General features: G+C 36.3%; 1 protein-coding gene across 1 annotated transcript in view; it reads left to right on the forward strand.

Annotated features, from left to right (window-relative positions):
• The window catches only part of LOC128237901 (neurogenic locus notch homolog protein 1-like), a 171,427-nt gene that overhangs the window by 147,178 nt on the left and 11,142 nt on the right, over positions 1-13,107 (forward strand). The window contains exons 36-53 of the mRNA XM_052953479.1: positions 190-303; positions 474-584; positions 1,750-1,863; positions 1,980-2,093; positions 2,498-2,611; positions 2,915-3,028; positions 4,872-4,982; positions 5,592-5,705; positions 5,905-6,018; positions 6,341-6,454; positions 6,968-7,081; positions 7,327-7,437; positions 7,934-8,047; positions 8,894-9,007; positions 9,756-9,869; positions 10,178-10,288; positions 11,065-11,178; positions 11,576-11,689. Coding sequence (XP_052809439.1) covers positions 190-303; positions 474-584; positions 1,750-1,863; positions 1,980-2,093; positions 2,498-2,611; positions 2,915-3,028; positions 4,872-4,982; positions 5,592-5,705; positions 5,905-6,018; positions 6,341-6,454; positions 6,968-7,081; positions 7,327-7,437; positions 7,934-8,047; positions 8,894-9,007; positions 9,756-9,869; positions 10,178-10,288; positions 11,065-11,178; positions 11,576-11,689 — 2,040 coding nt within the window. The remainder of the gene's footprint in view (positions 1-189; positions 304-473; positions 585-1,749; positions 1,864-1,979; positions 2,094-2,497; positions 2,612-2,914; positions 3,029-4,871; positions 4,983-5,591; positions 5,706-5,904; positions 6,019-6,340; positions 6,455-6,967; positions 7,082-7,326; positions 7,438-7,933; positions 8,048-8,893; positions 9,008-9,755; positions 9,870-10,177; positions 10,289-11,064; positions 11,179-11,575; positions 11,690-13,107) is intronic.

The raw sequence follows: 13,107 nt of genomic DNA on the forward strand, positions 1-13,107 counted from the left end.
CAAAACAACGAAGGTTTTAAAAGTAAAACGAACAAAAAATGAACATTTACAATTGAGATTTAAAGTGTACAATTATCAAACATATAAATGCAATTTCTTTCGTCAAAACATATCGTTTTCGTATTAAATATGTCATCATGATTTTTGAATGCAACTAGTTTTTAAATCATTTTGACTGTTCACTTTCAGATGATAATGACTGCTTAACTAACCCGTGCCAGAATAGTGGCGCATGCGCAGACGGAATCAACACATACACCTGCACATGTATCCCGGGTTACACAGGAACTAACTGTGAAACAAGTGAGTAAAAAATGTTAAATGTTATAATAAAATGTTGCAGTATACAAATTTGTTGTTTATTAAACTGTTTATTTAAGTAATGTTCTAGTTTTTTAATTGACTGTGAGACATTTTTATAAGAAAAAAATATTATCGAAAGATGAATGGAATGCACGATTGTGATTTTGTAGATATTTATGACTGCAGCCCTAATCCATGTGAGAACGGTGCATGCACCGACCTGGTCTTCGATTTCACGTGCGCCTGTACAGCTGGTTACACTGGCAAAACGTGCAATGTCGGTAAGCTATTTAGTACCTAAAGAAGTGCATCTATATCATGTTTCTATTTTATATACATACATTATCATACAGCATCCTCAGCACGTAAGTACAGTGTCGGTAAGCTTTTCAGTAGCTAGAGATGTTATTTGATTTACCATGTGTCTATTGTTTTGTACACCTTATCCTCCAGCCCCGTCGCTTCTCTGATTTTACCATGTTTACATTTAATTCGCCCTTTTCACCATCCAGCACCGCTAGTATAATATTTTTATCATTTTTTTTTCGCGTACATCACCCTCAAACACCGCCAGTACTTGACTGTTTCCCTGCTTTAAAACTATTTCGCGCAACTCCCCCTCCTTACTGCATAAACCATGATAATGACTTGTTTTCATTCATCTTTCAATTAAGACTGTACTTTTGATTTTGATTTGAAACCCCCCATCTTACAGTACCTTAAGTTCTTTGATTTCATGATGTAAAATCTTGATTCAGTTGACAATGACTGTATTTACACCATCATGATAAAACATTGCCAGTTCTCTGATAAAACCAAATGTTATCATTCATGCAACATTTTATACAGTCGGTTTTCGGATACGTTAACCAAACCAGGGGGATCACCAACACATTTAAACTGGTCAAGACTTATCCCATCGTCGGCAACCATGATACTTTCTTCCGTTACACTTCATACATACCGTAGGACAATTGACTGACACAATCTCGTTTTAATGAATATGCATGAGGCAGGAGAGACAACTCTTCTTCCAATGCATTCGCATGTTGCACTCAAATATTGCTCAATAACTGTACAGTGTCAGTAGCCTCCGTGGCCTTGTGGTCTTGACTACTGCCAAAACATGTTTGTACTGAGATGGTTCAACTCCAATAATCGCCAGAATATTTTACCGTAGAGCATCTGGTACTTTGTGGAACCAATGAAACTGCCTCCTTAATTATTCATGATTACGAGATATCCCTAGCCAAGTTGCCCACGGTACACAACGAAGCATAGCGTAGTGTGTATCGAGGGTATCCGACGATGGACTTAACCACGTTTATACGATTGGCTGATATACCTTTCCGACCTCTTTTTGGCAGGTACTTATCATACATGATTTAACTGATTTGGTTGATCATAACTACGACTGATACCACGAATATGACGTCATATTTTCAGAAATTAACGAATGTCTGCCTCCCCCATGTAAAAACGGCGGCACGTGCACAGACCTTGTTGATGGACACTTTTGCACGTGCAATGATGGTTTTGATGGGGACAACTGTGAAAACGGTAAGACGGTAACTTTTATTTTAGAATGCATCGAAAGCATTTCGTGTGTGTTTGTCATTAGAAACAAAGAAAAATCTCTTAAATCGTTTTGCTACTAAAATATAACACAATTTCAGATATTGACGAGTGTGCCACAAATCCGTGTCAGAACAGCGGCACGTGTGTGGACGGCGTCGACGCGTTTACGTGCGAGTGTGTTGATGGATATTCTGGGACGTTTTGTCAAATTGGTAACCTCTGTTTTATTTCTAATGTTTGACAGTTTCTGTCATGGGTATCAGATTACGGGAAATGCCAAATATGTCGCTACCTATTGTAAAATAGATGAGGCGCCATTTTGTTTCTCTTTGCACCTAGCTAAAATTTATCAGTAACAGAAATTCAACGTCAACCTTTAAACATTAATTCTAACATCGTTTTGGACATTTTGACCTCCTTCTGGTTGGATAAATTGCAGGAAAGGATATACATCTTCCATTTTCGTACCTCTAGGAATATATATTTATTTAAGTATACACATTTTAGACATTTTGTTTACCTCTTAAAACATTAAATCATTCTATTTGCGTATATGTTTAATGCGACTTAAACACCAATTAAATTTTAATCTGATAGAAGTACATCAATCTTTCAGACGACGATGATTGTGTATCGCACGGGTGTTTGAACGGCGCCGCGTGCGTCGATGAACCCGGTGGTTACACGTGCACGTGTTCCAGTGGATTCAACGGGGATTTCTGTGAAACAAGTACGGCTAATAATTATCTTGTATAACCAACATCTATGCGATCAAATAATTAAGCATTGACGAAAAGCCATAAAAAGTAATGAAACAAAACAACGGTTTTGAAAGTAAAACAAACTACATTTCGAAAACCTTCGAATTAAATCTCAATTGAAATTTTAAGTGTACAGAAATCATTTAAAAATAGCCGATTTTCTTCTGTGAAAACATATATTGTTATCAAACCAAATTTGTCATATTTTGATGTTTTTCTATGCAAAGTATATGGAGCTAGTATTAAAATTGCTTTGCCTTTTCCTTTTCCAGACGTCAATGAGTGCTCAACAAACCCGTGCCAGAATGGTGGCGCATGCACAGACGGGGTCAACATGTACACATGCTCGTGTATCCCGGGTTACACAGGAACTAACTGTGAAACAAGTGAGTACAAACGGTGCTTCACTGTCGAAATTACGCCAAAATGTTATCACTATATATTGCAATATGTTAACTACTATCAATCAATTTCACTGTTATTCTATCTAAACTTTATCGGAGCTTTTAAATAAGTGATTTGAATAATTTTAATTTGTTAGCTGAGAAAACAAAAAGTTATTTTTATTCGGTGTGTTCCCTCTTTCCCAACCATTACTTTTTCCTGTAGAAACTGAGGTTGGGGTTGGGGAGATCTGTTGTGTGTTGTAACAATAGAGTTGATAGGTGGTAATTTGCAAACACTGCTATACTGTGCTGAAAAAGTTGCGTTTCTAGCTTTGAAAAAGTTGTTCTCAAACTTCATATTATAACACAGATATAGAGCTGAATTTTATTTGCAATTCATTACAGTTCATATAATTAAAATGCAAGAATGTACTATACTATGAAGAAAACTGTAGAATAACAAAGCACTGGGATTTAATGCAAGAATGTACTATACTATGAAGAAAACTGTAGAATAACAAAGCACTGGGATTAAATGCAAGAATGTACTTTACTATGAAGAAAACTGTAGAATAACAAAGCACTGGGATTAAATGCAAGAATGTACTATACTATGAAGAAAACTGTAGAATAACAAAGCACTGGGATTTAATGCAAGAATGTTCTATACTATGAAGAAAACTGTAGAATAACAAAGCACTGGGATTAAATGCAAGAATGTACTTTACTATGAAGAAAACTGTAGAATAACAAAGCACTGGGATTAAATGCAAGAATGTTCTATACTATGAAGAAAACTGTAGAATAACAAAGCACTGGGATTTAATGCAAGAATGTACTATACTATGAAGAAAACTGTAGAATAACAAAGCACTGGGATTTAATGCAAGAATGTTCTATACTATGAAGACAACTGTAGAATAACAAAGCACTGGGATTAAATGCAAGAATGTACTTTACTATGAAGAAAACTGTAGAATAACAAAGCACTGGGATTAAATGCAAGAATGTACTATACTATGAAGAAAACTGTAGAATAACAAAGCACTGGGATTTAATGCAAGAATGTTCTATACTATGAAGAAAACTGTAGAATAACAAAGCACTGGGATTAAATGCAAGAATGTACTTTACTATGAAGAAAACTGTAGAATAACAAAGCACTGGGATTAAATGCAAGAATGTTCTATACTATGAAGAAAACTGTAGAATAACAAAGCACTGGGATTAAATGCAAGAATGTACTATACTATGAAGAAAACTGTAGAATAACAAAGCACTGGGATTTAATGCAAGAATGTTCTATACTATGAAGAAAACTGTAGAATAACAAAGCACTGGGATTAAATGCAAGAATGTACTTTACCATGAAGAAAACTGTAGAATAACAAAGCACTGGGATTAAATGCAAGAATGTTCTATACTATGAAGAAAACTGTAGAATAACAAAGCACTGGGATTAAATGCAAGAATGTACTTTACTATGAAGAAAACTGTAGAATTACAAAGCACTGGGATTAAATGATGAATATATATATATATAAGTTCAGCACGACTGATTAGAACATAAAATAACAAAGAATTGATATTAAATTATGAACGTGGGAACAAAACATTTATTAACTCGTATAACCAGCTCCTCTCCGCTAACTAACATTCTCACTGATGTGCACAGTTGTCAGAAATTATATAGCATATAGAAAGCTGATTTCTACATTTTGTACCCTGTGCGCAGCAGAGTATACTGTTCTAATTTGTAGTTTTGCCTATATAACGTTTGATTGAAAAAAGCGATAGTTGCAATTAAAATGTAAATGAAATCAATAAATTTTTGATTTTCCAGATATTAATGACTGCAGCCCTAATCCATGTGAGAACGGTGCTTGCACCGACCTGGTCTTCGATTTCACGTGCGCCTGTACAGCTGGTTATACTGGAAAAACTTGCAATGTCGGTAAGATATTTTGAATTTAAAAATGTGCATTGGTTTACCATTTTCTATATTAAATGAACGCCTTCTTATCAAGTACTGTCAGTACTTTGATTCTACCTGGTTCCAATATATTTGCCACAACACATCATATTACCTGTAAGTACTTTGATTACGATTTATTTAATTTGAAAACACTCATCGTTTTCTTTTGATTTGAAACCCGAACTTTATTCACTTGACAATAGGAATCACGTGCCTTAAAGGGGTTTTCTGTGGGTCTACACGAGGCCCCAACGATGTAAACAAACTATTCAATGACGTTATTTTCGTATATTTTCTGTCAAAAAAGTAATTAAGAAAATAACGTATGTGAAGACAAACATGTTGTTTGTTAACATCGGTTGTGACCCGTGTTGACCCTTGTAAGAACCCCTTTAATTCACGTGATTCCTCACCCTGTTATCATCAAGCACTGCAAATACTTTTATTTGATCGAAATTTAATACCGTTATCGTTCATTCACCAGTCTTTTATTTGATCACGTTTTTACAAGTAACAATCAACCACAATTGCACTATTTGATTGAATACAGCTCTTGGTGACACTACGAATGCGACGTCATATTTTCAGATATCAACGAGTGTCTACCTCCCCCATGTAAGCACGGTGGCACGTGCTCAGACATTGTTGACGGATACTTTTGCACGTGTGCTGATGGCTATGAAGGGGACAACTGTGAATCTAGTAAGATATTTCCTGTTTATACCAGAATGCATTGAACCCATTTCAATTGTGTATGTATTTCAGGAATGTACTAGTATCACATATATTTACTAGTATGAGTTTACCTGTTTATACTAGAATGAATTGAACACATTTTGTTTGTGTATATCATTCGAAATCCCTTATATCTATGCGTAACGTAATTATTGCACAACTTCAGATATTAACGATTGCGCCACCAATCCGTGTCAGAACAGCGGCAGGTGTGTGGACGGTGTCGACGCGTTTACGTGCGAGTGTGTGGACGGATATTCTGGAATGTTCTGCCAAATCGGTACTGTCTTGTATATAAAGTGACTAACAGTTTCTTTTGTAAGTATCAGTTTACGGAAGATGCTAAACTTGTCGTTACTCTAGTTTAAAAAGTTTCTTGGATAAAGCACCATTTTGTTTCTCGTGTCTCTTTCTTAACTTTATCAATGCACAGAAAAGAACAGAAATCTAACTTCAACAATAACAAAAAGAAAATCTAATACACTGTTATTAACATTTACACATTTAAGGCATTAATGCACATCGTTTGACAAGAGTATATATACTTTACGACTAAAATACCAAATAGTATTCAATCTGGTGGACGTACATCACTGTTTCAGATGACGACGATTGTGTATCGCATGGGTGTTTGAACAGCGCTGCGTGTGTTGATAAACCCGGCAGTTACACGTGCACGTGCGCTAGCGGATACAGTGGGGATTTCTGTGAAACAAGTACGTCTTTATCTTGTCCGACCAACATACATATGGTGAACGTTCCAGCATTGTACAACCATAAATAACATTTTTGATACCCATGCAAACGCCACCCATTTGCATTTTTTAATCACAATAAAATACCAGTAAATCCCAACTGTCAATCAACTTTAAAAACGCTCCTACCACTAACTAAAATAAATTCCCATTCCATTATAGGCGCGCACTTCAGTGCGGCGCCAAAAACGCAAAGAAACACGGAATTATAAAAGAACATATTTTGCAAGGATACAAAAAACAACGGTTAAAAACGTTTACCGAGCTTCATTTAAAAAGCCTTTTTGTTATTTCATTTTAACATATTTGTTTAAATTAAATCACAATTAAGATTTAAAGTGTGCATTAAATAAAAGAAAATATTCGGTATGCTTCCTTCAAATCATATTGCTGTCATATTTAATGAGCCATATTATGTCTGTATGTAAATTATACGCAGCTTGTATTTATATTAATTTCCCTGTTCTTCTTAAGACGATAATAACTGCTCTCCTAATCCGTGCGTAAATGGTGGCGCATGCGCAAACGGGATCAACACATATACATGCACGTGTATCTCGGGTTACACAGGAACTAACTGTGAAACAGGTGAGCCTATATGTCGAAATTAGCCCTAAATGCAATCATCACATGTTGCAATATGCAAATAACTCTCTAATTCATTTCACTATGATTCTACCTAAAACATTGTCTTTTTTAATTAGTGTTTTGAAAACTTTAGATATATCTTCACAGAAAACAAAATGGTTTATTCATAGTTGCATTCGAAATGAAATTAAAATACACGTTGCAATCGAAATGTGAATGAAATCCACACGGTTGTGATTTTGCAGATATTAATGACTGCAGCCCTAATCCATGTGAGAACGGTGCTTGCACCGACCTGGTCTTCGATTTCACGTGCGCTTGTACAGCTGGTTACACTGGCAAAACGTGCAATGTCGGTAAGCTATTTAGTAGCTAAAGTAGTGCGTTGATTTTATCATGTTTCTATTAAATATGTACACCATATCACTTTGCACCGCCAGTACTTTGATTCTACCTGGTTTCCACTCTATTTTGCCACAACACGTCATCCGTACCTATCAGTACTTTGGTAATGGTATATTTTATTTTCAAACACTCATCCTTCATTGCTGGTAGTACTTTGATGTTATAGCGTTTTGATTGGTTTTGAAACCCACACTTGATTCCTTTGACAATAGGTCTTGTTTGTACACCCTTATTATATCATTAAAAACTGCCAGTACTTCGATTTGATCAATGTTATACCCTCATTTTTCTTTCGTCCACCAGCTCTTTTATTTCCCCACGTTTGTACAAGTAAGACTACTTTGCTTGGTTCTGTGGTTTTTCATATAAATATCAATCATACATAACAGCACTATTTTATTGATCACAGCTATGGGTGGTACTACGAATGTGACGTCATATTTTCAGATATTGACGGCTGCCTGCCTCCTCCGTGTAAACACGGCGGCACGTGCACAGACATCGTGAACGGATACCAGTGCACGTGTGCTGATGGTTATGAAGGAGTAAACTGTGAAACTAGTAAGATATCCCTGTTAATACTAGAATGCATTGTGTACATATTGGAAATTACAGTTATCACTTATATTTAAGGAATGAATTGCGGGATTGATGTTATTATCAGGGTATGAACGCAATTGGGCTATTTAAAGTGTGTGTTGTCCTCAGAACTCCACATGTACTTAAACCAGCCCTAGTGCGTCCATATCGTCAATAATATTAAGAACTTCTATTTACACCGATTAATTACGGTCCATTCAAAAATTGTCAAAAAATACATAATTTCATTAAAGGTTCGTATTTTTTTCGAAACAAATAAAAAGGGAAAATGTAAATATAAGTATTGATTCTTCTTTTTTGTGCGTTTATATAGTACGAACGCTCGGCTGATTTTACAAATTTTCCACGAACCGCTAGCGCAGTTCATGCACGAATGTAAGTATTTAAAAAAAATCATAACATTAATTCTTTCTCACCCGTTCTGTTCATCTAATATAAAACGACAAAACGGTATCCGGGCACAGTTTTTCAAATGACGTCACAATAACGCGGGAAAACATCCATCACTTCAAATCACCTTTAAACGGGAAATTGAAACACTAATGACAACAATAAATTAAACGTTTTATACCTCAACACATTTTAACATGTTGATTTAGTTTTTTTGGCGCTTGCTGACACAATACAAACAATAACAAGATAAATAATTTTTAATGTACATTGTTATGTGATGACTCACGATCCGAACATATCTGAATATATTGCGTTCATCGGATGATAATCGCAATTACCCGAAGGCAGTACATATAAGGAACGGACGTTGAAGTGTAAATATTTGTGTTTAACCTTATTATATCACAACTTCAGATATTGACGAGTGTGCCACAAATCCGTGTCAGAACAGCGGCACGTGTGTGGATGGTGTCAACGCGTTTACGTGCGAGTGTGAAGATGGATTTTCTGGAACGTTCTGTCAAAGTGGTAACCTCTGTTGTATTTCTAGTGTTTGACAGTATCTGTTAGTATCAGATTACGGAAGATGCAAATTTATCGCTACTTTTTGTTAGTTTTTTTGATAAGGTGCCATTTTTTTCAACTGTTCCTTTCTTAACATTATAAATAAACGGGAATCCAAATCAACATTAAAACATTTATTCCTAAATCGTTTTGAGCATTTTGGGGTTCATGAAAATCGAAATCAACAAATCGATTAAACATTTATATTATTTTGCAAACTTACAATACAGCATTTTTTTTTAAATGGGACCGAATTATGATTTAAAGCTAAATTTTACTTTGGTATATGCTTTTAATAATTTATTTTATTAAATTAAGTTTAACGATTAAGTTTACATAAGTCAATAAACAATTGTCAGAACCAATTCCTATTATATTAATAATGTCATATGAACAAACGTCAATCTAGTATTTAATTTATTTAAGTTTAAACTTTACATATTTTACAACGATTGTGAAGCAAGCTATTTTGACTTATACTGAGTCACTCTCGTTGGCACGATGTTGCGCGAGAGTGTGGTCTTGTGTTATGGGGGAAACTGGAGAACCTGGAGAAAACCCTCTTGTCCGACTCTGTGACCAACAACCAAACTCATATGCGCCAAAGCCAGGAATCGAGCTTTAGTCGCCTAAGTGATAAAAGAGTGCGCTTACAGCTGCGCTGGCCGGACAACCTGTGTAATTGCCTTAATTTTGCCTGTTTCTTTTCAAGACGACAATGAATGCTCTCCAAACCCGTGCCAGAATGGTGGCGCATGCGCAGACGGTATCAACACATACACATGCACGTGTATCTCGGGTTACACAGGAACTAATTGTGAAACAAGTGAGTACAAACGCTTCTTCGATGTCGAAATCACCCGTTAATGAAATCATATAATGTAACAGTATACAACTTATATTTCATTGTGATCACGTTCAAAACTGATCGGAATATTTTAAGTTGATTTGAATAACTTTGATTTATTAGTTTAGAAAACAAAATCGTTTATATTTCACTTGTATACCCAGCTCCGCAATTTAAGTTACCACTCTTATATAAATATATCTCTAAATAAAACATTTGATATATAAAAGATATGACATTTAATGAAATCTTAATGTAAATGAAATCCACCGTGATTTCTTTTCCAGATATTAATGACTGCAGCCCTAATCCATGTGAGAACGGTGCTTGCACCGACCTGGTCTTCGATTTTTCGTGCGCCTGTACAGCTGGTTACATTGGAAAAACGTGCAATGTCGGTAAGCTATTTTGTAGCTAAAGTCATGCTTTGATTTCACATGATTTTGATATTTTATTGCACTCATAATCCTCAAACACCGCCAGTTCTTTCATTTGACAATGTTTCCAATCTATTTGGCACAACCCGTCCATAATTGTAAGTACTTGATCTATTTCAATTTCAAACACTCATTTTTAAATACGAAGAGTATTTTGATTTGATTGTATTTTAATTAGATTTGTAATTAATCCACTTGATCATGTTTTTTTTCATTGGTACACCCTTATCATCAAGCGCTGCCAGTACTTTGATTTGTCCAAACTGCAATACCCTTATATTTCATTCACCAGTACTTTGATTTGTCCAAACTGTAATACCCTTATCCTTTATCCACCAGTACTTTGATTTGACCAAAATGTAATACCCTTATTCTTCATCCACCAGTACTTTGATTTGTCCAAACTGCAATACCCTTATCCTTCATCCACCAGTAATTTGATTTGTCCGAACTGCAATACCCTTATCTTTCGTTCACCAGTACTTTGATTTGACCGACATTTAATATCCTTATCCTTTATCCACCAGTACTTTGATTTGACCGAAATGTAATATCCTTATCTTTCATCCACCAGTAATTTGATTTGACCAAAATATAATACCCTAATCTTTTCTGTACTTGTACAAACTGTAGTGATTTTATTTAGCGTCAATGCATGTACTCATCAATGCATAATAACATTATTTTGATTGAGCATAGCTACGGGTGACACTACGTATGTGACGTCATATTTTAAGATATCAACGACTGCCTCCCTCCTCCATGCAAACACGGTGGCACATGCACAGACTTTGTGAACGGATACTACTGCACGTGTGCTGATGGTTTTGAAGGAGACACTTGCGAAACTAGTAGGATATTATCGTTTTCTACCAGAATATATTGAAGGCGTTGTGTTTTTGTACGTCATTCAAAAAACACACAAATTAAATGGATGTTTGCGATGCTTAAAAATTATATTTGTATTTTTTCTGAAGTCTGACTGCAAAACAGGAAATGTGTGTACTAGTTGTAACATGTTTCAAGTGGCTTTTATGCTTTTCCTGTTTAATTTCTTGATAAATGTTTTGACCAGTGCCAAATATGATTTCCCTCTGACATCATATGATAAAATTAGACAAAACTCTGCTGTCAAATCAGGGGTCGAAGTCTTTGCCCCTTTTGTTCTGTAAACTCCATATGAAGCAAGTCGATGGACTAGGATTTTCCAACTTTTTCCGGGTTTGTACCATGGCTTTCATTTTTCAGATATCAACGAATGTCTGCCCAATGTTTGTAAAAATGGAGCCACGTGTGTGGATCAAGTGAATTCATACACCTGCCAGTGTATGGACGGTTATGACGGGACATACTGTGAACAAAGTAAGTATGTCATCCAGTACTATTCCTGAGCCCCTACGAGTGTGTCATAAAGTACTATTCCTTAGTCCCTGTACGTGGATCGTTCAGTTTCATTCATCAGTCCCTGTTCGTGTCATTTTCAAGTCACTGTAATTGTGTCATACAGTGTCATTCTCAAGTCCCTGTAAGTGTGTCATCCAGTACTATTCATAAGTCCCTGTAAGTGTGTCATCCAGTACTATTCATAAGTCCCTGTACGTGTGTCATAAAGTACCATACATCATACCCTATTAGTGTGGCATACAGTGTCATTCGCTAACCCCTGTAAGTGTGTCATACAGAGTCATTCTCAAGTCCCTGTAAGTGTGTCATACAGAGTCATTCTCAAGTCCCTGTAAGTGTGTCATACAGAGTCATTCTCAAGTCCCTGTAAGAGTGTCATACAGAGTCATTCTCAAGCCCATGTAAGTCTGTCTTACAGAGTCATTCATAAGTCACTGTAAGTGTTTCATACAGAGTCATTCATACGCCCCTGCAATTGTGTCATACAGAGTCATTCACAACTTCCTGTAAGCGTGTCATACAGTGTCGTTCACAAGTCCCTGTAAGTGCGTCATACAGTGGCATTCACAAGCACTTGTACGTGTGTCATACAGTGCCATTCTTAAGTCCCTTTAAGTGCGTCATAATAAATATTCATAAGTCCCTTTAAGTGTACCATACAGTGCCATTCATAAGTACCTTAAGTGCATCATACAGTGCCATTCACAAAACCCTGTAAGTGGGTCATACAGTGCCATTCACAACTCCCTGTAAGTGTGTCATACAGTGCCATTGATAAGTACCTGTAAGTGCGTCATACGGTGCCATTCACAACTCCCTTTAAGTGTGTCATACAGTGTCTTTCACAAGTCCCTGTAAGTGCGCAATATAGTGCCATTCACAGGTCCCTGTAAAAACGCAATACATTGCCATTCACAGGTTCCTGTAAATGCGCAATACAGTGCCATTCACAAGTCCCTGTAAGTGCATCATACAGTGTCATTCACAAGTCCCTGTAAGTGCGCAATACAGTGCCATTCACAAGTCCCTGTACGTGTGTCACTCAGTGTCATTCACAAGTCCCTGTAAGTGCGCAATATAGTGCCATTCACAAGTCCCTGTAAGTGTGTCATACAGTGCCATTGATAAGTACCTGTAAGTGCGTCATACAGTGCCGTTCACAACTCCCTGTAAGTGTGTCATACAGTGTCATTCACATTTCCCTGTAAGTGTACAGTACAGTGCCATTCATAATTCCCTGTAAGTGTGCCATACAGTGCCATTCATAAGTACCTGTAAGTGTACCATACAGTGCCATTCACAGGTCCCTGTAAGTGCGCAATATAGTGCCATTCACAGGTCCCTGTAAGTGCGCAATACAGTGCCATTCACAGGTT

This window comes from Mya arenaria, chromosome 6 (assembly GCF_026914265.1).
Source record: "Mya arenaria isolate MELC-2E11 chromosome 6, ASM2691426v1".
In the NCBI taxonomy this organism is placed as follows: domain Eukaryota; kingdom Metazoa; phylum Mollusca; class Bivalvia; order Myida; family Myidae; genus Mya; species Mya arenaria.